General features: G+C 40.5%; 1 protein-coding gene across 4 annotated transcripts in view; it reads left to right on the forward strand.

Moving 5' to 3' along the window:
• The window catches only part of myo9aa (myosin IXAa), a 283,263-nt gene that overhangs the window by 232,477 nt on the left and 38,779 nt on the right, over nucleotides 1–12,007 (forward strand). For 3 of the 4 annotated variants that reach the window (XM_078532398.1, XM_078532400.1, XM_078532399.1), the window contains 2 exons: nucleotides 2,619–2,721; nucleotides 3,567–3,779. In XM_078532398.1, coding sequence (XP_078388524.1) covers nucleotides 2,619–2,721; nucleotides 3,567–3,779 — 316 coding nt within the window. The remainder of the gene's footprint in view (nucleotides 1–2,618; nucleotides 2,722–3,566; nucleotides 3,780–12,007) is intronic. The other variant, XM_078532401.1, reaches the window with a different exon arrangement.

Consider the following 12,007-nt stretch of genomic DNA (forward strand, 5'->3'; position numbering starts at 1 on the left):
GCAATGGGAAAATAGTGATCGGACGTTGCTGTTCTGATGGTGAGGCTTAGGAACATGGTTGGGACATTGTAGAGGGAGTTTTGCATCTAATTATACTGTGCCTGACCTGACCGCGTTTGATGCAGCAGTGTAGAGGGAGCTTTACTTCAACCTATCCCCCTCCTCCTCCCCCCAACATTCTAGTTCTTGTGTATCCTCTTTCCTTTTGTGCCATACTCTGCTGTGCTGTTCTTGACCTCGATTGCTTTAATTATTTCCCAATCTGATCTGCAGCTGACCTGGGAGTATGAGATATATCTGTATAGAGATAGCTTTACTTTGCTGGGGCATGATGGTGCCTGAAATGGAAATTGTGTTGTTGCTTATTGCCTGTGTTATTAGTAGGACCACCATGAAATAAATTATTTAGTATGGACCCTTTTAAAATACTTTTTTTCTGCCTGTACATGACTGCTAGAGATTAAACAATAATAATAGATATTGTGCTAAAGTGTCAAGTCATTTTTTTATGTTTCCATATTGGTTATCTGGTGCAATGTTGCACCTAGCAAGGAAAAGCGATACAAGCACAGTCAGAGGCACAGAATTGCAGTCCTATAGAATTACAAAGAAAGGGAGAGATACATGCAGTGGAAGTATGGAGCTGCAGTCCTGCAGAATTAGTGAAACGGAGAGACGTGAGCAGAAAGTGTGGGACTGGATTTTTGCAGAATTAGCGAACCTGATAGAGGAGGGCAATGTAAAACTGGAGCCTTAACAAAAATGAAGAGACACAGAAAGATGCAGAGAGAGAATGAAGTGGAAGTGGAGTCTAACAGAATTGAGATACAGAATGAGGGGGGATATGGAATAGAATTCTGCAGAATTAGGAAGAAGAGAGTCACAAAGAGGATGAACGTGGAACTGGAATCGCAGAATTAGAACAGTGCTAATGGTGTCCCATTCTCTTTTTTAAAAAGAAGTAGCGTGATATCCAAAGTGTTTGTAATTCATTGATGGCTAATTAGGGATTTGAGACTGCAAAAAGCTTCAGGGGCTTTGGTTCATTCAGATTTAAACTGATTGCATTTCTGAAATGGTATCTTAAGGTTTTTTTGTGGTTCCTTGTGACTGACAATTCTTAATATCACAGTACCATTTTCTAATAGCTCATTTAAGTGGAAACTGACTGAGAGAAGAAGATGCCAGGGCAGGTTGCAATGTCAAAGATGTGTAGATTGTCCTGGGCATTCAGATTGTTCAGAGCTCAACTAACAGAAAGCAACCTGATATTTGTGCTATTAACTAGGGATGATCCATTCCTTGCTAATATTTTTCTTCATGTTTTGGGCATTCTAAGCCACTGACTCACTTTCAACTGCTGTGGTGACAAATTTCGAGGTTCAATTTATGATGTAAGTTGTTAAGTGGTAATTGTTGTAGAAGTATTGTTTAATGAACTATATTTCAGCATAAGAGAGGTAAGAGTGCTATTTAACATTTAACTCCATGTTCCGAATGTCTTTGTGGGATTTTCCTTCTGTGCTGCCTAACTGTGAGATGTTGGCTTAGCAGTTACTGGACATGGGAGGGTGCCTTGTGAAGGCATTCTCAGCGTGGAGGTGAGTGTTGCCCTGGAGTCAGTGAAACCTTGTCCTGATCTTTCAGTTGTAAGGGTGCAGGCAGCCCTCTGATACCATGTCAAAGTGGCCTTCTTTCACATGAGCCTAGAAAATCAACTGTGTCAGCATTACAACCAAGCTTAACTATGTTTTTGTCCAATGCAGTTATAGAGTACCTTTCAAGATGTCAGGGTGTACAAAATCATTTCACAGCTGCCTAAGTACCTTTTTTTTATTCTTTCACAGGATGTGGGCATTGCTCACTAGGCTAGCCTTTATTGTCCATCCCTAGTTGCCCTTGAGAAGGCATAGTGTAGTCACTGTTGTAATGTAGGGAGCTGCAGCAGAAAGTTCCCACAACCAGCACGTTTTTTTCTTTATTCATTCACGGGATGTGGGCTTCGCTGGCTGGGCCGGCATTTATTGCCCATCCCTAGTTGCCCTTGAGAAGGTGGCGGTGAGCTGCCTTCTTGAACCACTGCTATAGAATGAGATAATTGGTTGTTACTGATATTGATGAAGGATAAATAATAGCCAGGACAGTGGTCGAACTTCCCCACTATTCTTTGACTATTGCTGTGGGATTTTTTACAATTACCTTTGAGGGCAGACAGGTTTCAATTTAACGTCCTTTGTGAATATATGGAACCTTTTGACATTGCCACTTAGTTATCTGCCCAGTTTGATGCAATGCATGAGCTAGATGCGCTGGATAGAGATCAGGAGCAGGAAGCCTGACTTCTCTACCTCCTCCCTCTTCCCCCCCCCCCCACCACCCCCCAAATCTAACACAGGGACAAGAGCGACAATTGTAGCGCCCAAACTCTACTGCAACCTACACATGGTACACACTAGAAATTGATTCTGGGCCTGTATGGTTCAGTTTTACAATGTTCAATATATTTACCCACCAGCTCATTGAGGAGCCCCTGTGGACTTAGTTACGTTATTAAATCTTGGAAAACCTGCCATTGACATAGCTGAATATTGCTTATTATTTACTACTGCATTTTACAGGTTTGACAAGGATTCAGTGAATCTGGAAAAATTTGAACTTTCCAAAGAAGAACAAGCTTTCAGAGAAAGGATGGTGAAAACTTCACTGTTAAAAGTAACTGATGTAAGCAATTTAATCCTGTTTCCTTAGCAGTTTGTGAGGGAGACCAGTGAGCAGAGACAGCAGTGAAGTAGTTTCTAAAGAGAGCATGAGCTTGTGGTGAAAGAGGCTTGTTTAAGGCAAATCTTGTACTACATCCAGCTGTGGAAACTAACAAGTCCACAGCTTCTAGCTAACATTTGCAGTATGTAAGCAGAGTTCGCGCTTTACAAAAATTTTATGAGCATAAATGTCTTTATCTTCCATTTTTTAATTAAATTTTTCATTTCCCCCATCTCCAGAGTATGTTAATTGTTCCAGGTTATACAATTCCATACATGTCAGTCACCCTCCAGTATCTGATCCAAGTGGCTGTTTTTCATGAGTAAGCCTGGGCATTGGTGGTTCGCAGTCGATTTGACTGTGGGAGCATCACATCTAAGCACAATCTTGTTCTCACCTGGCATTCAAACTTGCACTTTGCAGCAGGAGCCACTGGATAGTGTGCAGGGGCAGGAACCCTCACTAATTCAGCAGTGACTGGCTATCAAGCTTGAAACCTTCTGTACAGCTTAGTGTTACACCAGCATGATGCCACTATTCACAAGGATCTTAGTACATTTTTGTTAAATATTTGAAAAGCATTGACCTCTTGAAATTTTTCCTGTCTTGCTCTTTATTCCTATATCCAACTTTTCCTTTTTATTATTGCATTGTTTTTTCTAGCTGTGCTTTTGTAGGTGCCGATAGTTTGTTGGTCTGATGTAGCCTTTTTTAGGGCTCAGGCTGATGCAACTTGTCATTTGGACATTTTTATTTTAGTTACATGTGTTTTGATTTTTTTTTGTGTGTGTTATTCGGTTAATCAGGTTGCAAGACCAGCGCACAAAAAGAAAGCCCGCATGGCGCGGACCCGCTCAGATTTCTTGACTAGAGGCTCTTACGCCGAATGGGAGGTAGAGTCTGAGGAAGAGGAGTATGATGACCCCTCCGTTGAGCCCCCTCTCTCCCCCAACCAACCTAGGCCCGAGCTGAGACCCAAGGACAGTGCCGGACAGGCCTGTTACAGTGACTCAGAAATGGTAAATAAAACAAGGCCAGTGGGTGCAAGTCAAACCTGGGAGCATCTCTTTGCTAACCCTTAATTGTGGGATAGAAATCAATACTGACATCTGGAACTGCTTAACATCCCCCACCTTTCAGATTTTAGAAGGTAACACTCAATGCACAAGCACGTACCTTTCTATAAATTACTGCATCCATTTCACAGTTGGTTTTGTGGCTGTAAACAAGGGTCATAGACAATGATATCCTCCTTACTCCAATAAAGCTTATCCAATTTGTTTCTTGTATACAACTTAAGTTGTATGGAATATTGACAATGGCAGTACTTAACAAGTTAAAGCATTGGTTACATTTTAACAAATTAAGACATAATATGCATTTCCCTGTCAGCTGATTTGTAACTATGGGGTAAGGTTTTTTAAAAATAATGAGCTGCAGACTTCCCTGCCTTTTTATTAGAGATTATTGAATTCAATAACCAAATGACCAGTGGTGACCTGGTTTCTCTGCAAAATGCCTCGTGTTCTGGGGTCATTTTATCGATTCCTGTACCACCTCGATAACTAGTAGTGTCACCCTCATAATATTTGTTCAGTTTATTCTGATGAGAGAGAATCAGTCACTTTTGGATTCAATAGATTTTGCAAATTCAGCAGTGCAAGCTTGCATAAAAATATATCTACATGTTCCTTCTACTGTCCTCATCTTTCTGGCAGTAGAGTTCCATGGGTGATATTAGCACCCTAGTTGAGGATGCTGAGGTCAGTTGTAACATCCCATCTAAGCAGTAATTGAATATAGATTGGGAGTTAAATCAGGGATGAAGAAAAGGTTACCCATTTTTTGCCTTTGACTTTTCTAGAAAATGTGCTCAAGGTTGGAATAAACTTAACTGCGATGACCCCTACTGGTTAAGTATGGGTCAAAGGTAGCTGTCCAGACTCTCATAAGTCACAGGAGTACTGCCACAACTCCATGGAACCTTTCCCCAACAACGCATTCAGGAGAGGAAAATAAGATATGAAAATTGAAGACAGCCCCATTAATTAAGAGAGTATCGAGTAAAGATGTGTTTGAGTGTTTCCTTTTAAAACAACCATATGTTTGGGGCTTAGACCACCACTGTCCTACACTGGAAATCTTCTGTTAAACTCTAGGAGATCTGGTCACACTGTTTCTGGACTGCGTATGGGCCATTCTATTACTAAGCCAATCTTTTTCACTAGCCTTTACTACTTCCCTGACTGCGCCAGCCAACACGGTATTCATTTCCTACTTATAATGGACTTGATTTAGCAAATTACTGCATGCCATAGCTTAGCTAACTGCGATGTTTGGTTTATACTTGCACAGCTGTTTTCCCTCTTTCACTTTTAACACCTGAATCTCAATCTATATTCTAACTTGTGGGTTTTATTAACAGCACGGCAGGTAGCTAGCTATCAGCTAAACGCCACTACTTTTTCCCCCCCTGCTGATTTAATTTTGGTGTGCACTTACAAACTAGCGAAAAAGAATACTGTGAATTTCAATTTTAACTTGAGTATGTTTGAAGTGTCAACATTAGTTGTATGCACCTCTGTTAATTGTATACAAATTTTCTTGTGTAGATATTTTTCACTCTAGCTGCATTTTTAATTTGCAACCCAGAGGTTGTAAAGTGATTTCTTACAAGGTGTTGCGGTTGCACTAAAGATTATATTTTGTGAGTCACCATGATTATTTAGGAAGATCTTGCACAGTGAGGTTGGCCAACCTGCAGATGTGTGGCTGGACTGATACTGATCAAGGTTACTTCTATCTATATATTTAAAGATCGATCTTGGCTAATTACTCTAGTCATTATTATGTGCTGCTCATACTTCAATTTCAGTGGATTTTAGTTGCTATGAAGCCAACGTCTGACTTTCCATTCAAAAAACTTGAATCTGATTTTTCTCTCTTGACAGCCAAATGCTAATATCTCCCAATAGCTGTGTAACAGAGTCTGTGTGTTTAGACCAGTCTTGAGCTGATCCTAATGAGACAGTGCCACCTGCAGGGCTGTACATGCATCAATTGTGTCTTTTATCGCATCACCTTGTGCAGGGTGTCTACTATTTGTCCTTTGTTCAGTCAGTGAGATTTCTCAATCTGTGAATGTTTTATATATGTGGAATGAGATATTAGATGCTTGCCTGGAAGAATTTTAACAGTTACTTACTTTTTAAAAAAAGATTGAAAATTTAAGTGTTGAGACTTAATTTTGCTCCAGCCAAGACTTCATTCTGAATATTGTGGTAATTATCTGAGCCTGAGAATGATGAAGAAATTAATCCCAGCCGCACTAAAGTTGGTGTATATAACACACCCACACAGCCCACACTGCACTGCACACCAGTAAGAGCCACTGGAGTGATGCGACGCCGTAGTCTTGGTTGGTCTTTTCCCTCTGTAGCTCAAGGACACTGATGCCTGCTGTGGCACATCCACTCATGCTGAGGTCAGCTAACTCAGTGCTGACCTGAAATGAAATTTAACACATTATTGCTGTTTGCACCTCTCTACCATGCTGGTTGGTGTCTACCTATTCATGGAAGTATTTCAGTACCCCCGGACTCATTATTGGCCATAAGCTCAGGAGACCAGTGCTTTGCTTCACTGTGTTAAATGTTGACTTGAGTTAAATGTTTTGATTAGTTTTGAGTGCACATTCTTAGAAAATATTAATTCCTCTCTGCTGCCATGTAGATTCAGAAACCAGAAATGAGTTTTACTTTGAGACTCACCTTAACACATGTTGGTAATATGTTTGCATAACTTGTTCGATAAAATTCATTTTGCAGCTTTAGATTTTCTCTATAATGTCAGTTGGCCTCATTTGCAGCAGTGCAAGATTCTTCAACCATTGATGAAGAACCTGAGAGCCAATGGTGTGGAAATTGTGTTTTTGCATTATGTTGCCATTAGTAAAATTGATTTTTTTTCCTCGCCTGTTAACATCACAAACACATAAGGTAGCCCCATTATCAAACTTGGGAAAGTCATGGACGCAACCCTTTCAAGATCCAGAAGCTTGATTTGTGGTAACCATGCTAGAGCAGCATGCTTCTCTTGTCACTTTCTCTCCCCAACGTTCAATATTAGTGCAAATGGAGACAAATTACATTTTTAAATGAAGAAGAGTTTCAGTGCATGATGCCTTTTCTCTGTGTAAGTCATTTCCAACTCAGACAATCATTTTTTTTTTATTCGTTAGTGGGATGTGAGCATCGCTGGCTAAGCCAGCATTTATTGCCCATCCCTAATTTCCCATGTTCAGAGGGCATTTTTAAGAGTCAACCACATTTCTTTTGGTCTGGAGTCACATGTCGGCCAGACCAGGTGAGAACTGCAGATTTCCTTCCCTAAAGGATATTAATGAATCAGATGGGTTTTTATGACAACCAACAATGGTTTCATGGTCATCATTGGACTTTTAATTCCAGATATTTATTGAATTCAAATTCCGGATTCGAACTTGGGTCCATAGATTACCAGTCCAATGACAATACCATTGGGCCACCGCCTTCCCTGGGTTCAGCTGCCAATCCTTAATTCTTTTTCAAGTCAGTAATCGGATTTGACGTATTTCTACTGTAAAACGAGAGGGAAGAATAGAAAAGTCTATACTCAAGAAGAGGAAAAGTTTGAGTTATTTTTCTTTTTGAGTAAGTTTTCAGTCTCAACACTCTAGTATTTCCGCTAAAGGGGCATTCTCATGCTTTTGTCAAAAGGAACATATGGTTTAACCATAGCTTGTCTTCCATTGATGACTAAACCTGCCTTTTGATTCTGTAAGAATTTTAAACATTTCCCTAGTTGCCTTCTTTCATAACTTCAAAGAGTGTAAAGTTTTCTCAATCTTTCCAGTTGGACCTGATGAAGAAGAATGGTGTGGAAGGTTTGAGAATAAGATGACTTTGCTCAGCATACAATGTGACTCAATAATTTAAATGTCAAAAGAACAAGTGCTGCAAGTAAGACACGAACTTTGCTGCTAAGGTTTGATGGCATATAAAGTCTTGGAACTGAACTAGTTAGAACAGGCCTTTGCCAGATTATTACATTAAGATAACAACATTGAATAGTAGTAGCTTGAGGCAGCAAAGAAATTATAGGAACATACATACGAACATACAAATTAGGAGCAGGAGTAGGCCACTCGGCTCTTCAAGCCTGCTCTCATTCAATAAGGATATGGCTGATCTAATTTTAACCTCAGCTTCACATTCCTGCCTACCCCCGATAACCTTTCACCCCCTTGCTTATCAAGAATCTATCTACCTCTGCATTAAAAATATTCAAAGACTCTGCCTCCACCACCTTTTGTGGAAGAGAGTTCCAAAGACTCACAGCCCTCAGAGAGAGAACATTTCTTCTGTCTTAAGTGGGCGACCATTACTTTTAAACAGTGACCCCTAGTTCCAGATTCTCCCACAAGAGGAAACACCCTTTCCACATCCACCCTGTCAAGACCCCTCAGGATCTTATATGTTTCCAAGTCGCCTTTTACTCTTCTAAACTCCACTGGATACAAGCTTAGGCTGTCCAGTCTCTCCTCATAAGAAAACCTGCCCATTCCAGGTATTTGTCTAGAAAACCTTCTCTGAACTGCCTCCAATGCATTTACATCCTTCCTTAAATAAGGAGACGAATATTGTTTACAGTACTCCAGATGTGGTCTCACCAATCCCCTGTATAACCGAAACATAATCTCACTACTCTTGCATTCAATTCCCCTTGCAATAAACAATAACATTCTATTAACCTTCCTAATTACTTGCTGTACCTGCATAATAACCTTTTGCAATTCAAGGACTAGGACACCCAAGATCCCTCTGCATTTCAGAGCTCTGCAATCTCTCTCCATTTAGATAATGTGCTTTTTTTTTATTCTTCCTACCAAAATGGACAATTTCACATTTTCCCACATTATATTCCATTTGCCAGATCTTTGCCCACTCACTTAACCTATCTTTATTCTTTTGCAGCCTCCTTGTATCCTCTTCACAACTTACTTTCCTACCTATCTTTGTGTCATGACCAAATTTGGCAACTCTACCTTTGACTCCTTCATCCAAATCATTTATATAAATTGTCAAGAGTTGAGGCCCCAGCACTGATCCCTGTGATGCACCACTTGTTACATCTTGCCAACCACAAAATGACCCATTTATGCCTACTCTCTGCTTCCTGTTAACTAGCCAATCTTCTACCTATGCCAATATGTTACCTCTGACACTATGAGCTTTCAGGCATGTTAAAATAATTGTACATATATTTAATGAATGAAGGCTGTGAACACATTATGAATGTGAACAACTGACTTGAAAATCTACAATGTATGTAGAGGTTGATTAAAGTGTGTTCTGAAGAAACAAGAAATTAATCATATGAGCTGTACATTAGGAGCAAAGGATAAGTTCTATTAACTTAACATTTGAAAAAAATGACACTTGAATCAGGGATCTTAGACCTGTGTTTGTCCGGCATTGCTAATTTTCTACATGCTGTGATCGCCTTAATTGTACTTTTCTGATTCTGTCTGATGTAGTGATCTCCTTTTGAACGGAAGCTACATGCTATGTTTTACATGTGACCCTGTTACAAGTTACAAATGATTAAAGTAACTGCTTTTAATTTATAGCCAAATGACCTTAAGGTGATTGCCAACACTTGAGTAGTTTTCTTACCGAGTCTTGTGTTAACTGATGGAATCTATTATGTATACACATTTCATGTGTCAGCTTAATTTTTCAACATTAAGTTCTATGTATAATTCCTTAGCTGGTTTACTTATTTTGACCAAATTCCGTTGAATACTTATTGGTCTCACCTACATTGGACATGTCAATATTATCAACAGATTTGATGACAAGAGAAATCACCTCTGAATATGAAGGAAAGATCTGAATGCACTTGCAATCATACAGTACAGTCATAGAGGTCTACAGCACAGAAAAAGGCCCTTTGGCCCATCGAGTCTGCGCCGGTCAACCCTCCTACATTCAATTCTAAATTTATATATATGTATATTTATATATATATATATATATATATGTTTATATATACCACAAACAGCAAGGGACCCAACACCGATCCCTGTGGAACCCCACTGGACACAGGCATCCAGTCACAAAAACACCCTCAACCATCACCCTCTGCTTCTTGCCACGGATCCAATTTACCAAATTGCCTTGGATCCATGGGCTCTTACCTTCGTTATCAGTCTCCCATGCAGGACCTTATCAAAAGCCTTGCAGAAGTCCAAGTAGACTACGTCAAATGCACTGCCCTCATCTACACACCTGGTCACCGCTTCGAAAAATTCAATCAAATTGGTCAGACATGACCTCCCCTTAATAAAACCATGCTGACTGTCCTTGATTAATCCCTGCCTCTCCAAGTGTAGATTAATTCTGTCCCTCAGAATTGCTCCCAATAGTTTCCCCGCCACTGAAGTTAGACTGACAGATCTGTAGTTCCCTGGTTTATCCCTTCCTCCCTTCTTGAATAACGGTACCACATTGGCTGTCCTCCAGTCCCCTGGCACCTCTCCTGTGGCCAGAGAGGTATTGAAAATTATTGCCAACGCCCCTGCTATCTCCTCCCTTGCCTCACTCAATGGTGTGGGATACATTTCATCCGGGCCTGGAGATTTATCTACCTTTAAGCCTGCCAGACCACTTAGAACCTCCTTCCTTTCTATGCTAATTTGCTTAATTATATCACAGCCCTTCTGCCTGATTTCCATACCCACATCGTCCCTCTCACTTGTGAACACCGACACAAAGTATTCATTTAGAACCCTACATACATCTTCTGGCTCCACATGCAAATTACCACTATGGTCCTTAATGAGCCCTAATCTTTCCCTAGTTATCCTCTTACTCTTAATGTACTTGTAAAATACCTTTGGATTTTCCTTTATTTTACCTGCCAATGTTTTTTCATGCCCCCTTTTTGCTCTCCTAATTTCCTTTTTAAGTTTCCCCCCTACACATTCTATACTTCCCTAGGGCTACCGCTGTTTTGAGCCCTCGGTATCTGCCATAAGCCTCCCCTCTTCCCTTTATCCAATCCTGTATATCCCTCGACATCCAGGGTACTCTGGATTTGTTGGTCCCACCCTTTGTCTTTACTGGAATATGTTGGCCCTGTATTCTCCCTATTTCCTTCTTGAATGAGTCCCACTGCTCTGATGCAGATTTACCTAAAAGTGGCTGCTCCCAATCCACTCTGGCCAAGTCATATCTGATCTTATTAAAATCAGCCTTCCCCCAATTTAGAACTCTGATTTCTGGCCCATCCTTGTCCTTTTCCATAACAACCTTGAATCTAAGGGAGTTATGATCACTATCTGCAAAATGCTCCCCCACTGATACCTCTACCACTTGCCCAGCTTCATTCCCAAAAATTAAGTCCAGCATCGCCCCCTCTTTTGTAGGATCTTCTATGTACTGGCTTAAAAAGCTCTCCTGGATGCATTTTTAGAATTCCACTCCCTCTAAACCTAACACACTATGACTAACCCAGTTAATGTTGGGGAGGTTGAAATCCCCCACTATTTACTATCCTATTATTTATACACTTCTCTGAAAGTTGCCTACATATCTGCTCTTCTATTTCTCTCTGACTGTTTGGAGGTCTAGAGTACACTCCCAGCAATGTGATTGCTCATTTTTTTTTTAAGTTCTACCCATATGGTTTCTTTTGAGGAACCTTGTCATCCCTCATTACTGCTGTAATTGATTCCTTGATCAATATTGCAATAACCCCTCCTCTTTTACCTCCCTCCCTGTCTCGCCTGAAGACCCTATATCCTGGAATATTGAGCTGCCAATCCTGCCCCTCTCTCAACCATGTCTCTGTGACAGCAATGACATCATACTTCCATGTGTGAATTTGTGCCCTCAACTCATCTGCCTTATACGTCAGATTCCTTGTATTAAAATAAATGCCATCCAACCTTGCCAAACTCCCTTGTGCCTTAACTGGCCTGTAATTTCTATGCCGTCCAGACTCACTTGCTCTCTCTTCTAATTTTTCCTGTGCATCTCCCCCTGCCGAACTTCCTCTCAGGATCCCATCCCCCTGTCAAGTTAGTTTAAACCCTCCCCAACAGCACTAGCAAACCTCCCCGCAAGGATGTTGGTCCCATTCCAGTTCAGTAGTTTATTACATATAAGAAGAATCTCAAAATACCTTTCAATATAGTGACTGT

This window comes from Cetorhinus maximus, chromosome 30, assembly GCF_964194155.1.
Source record: "Cetorhinus maximus chromosome 30, sCetMax3.hap1.1, whole genome shotgun sequence".
In the NCBI taxonomy this organism is placed as follows: Eukaryota; Metazoa; Chordata; class Chondrichthyes; order Lamniformes; family Cetorhinidae; genus Cetorhinus; species Cetorhinus maximus.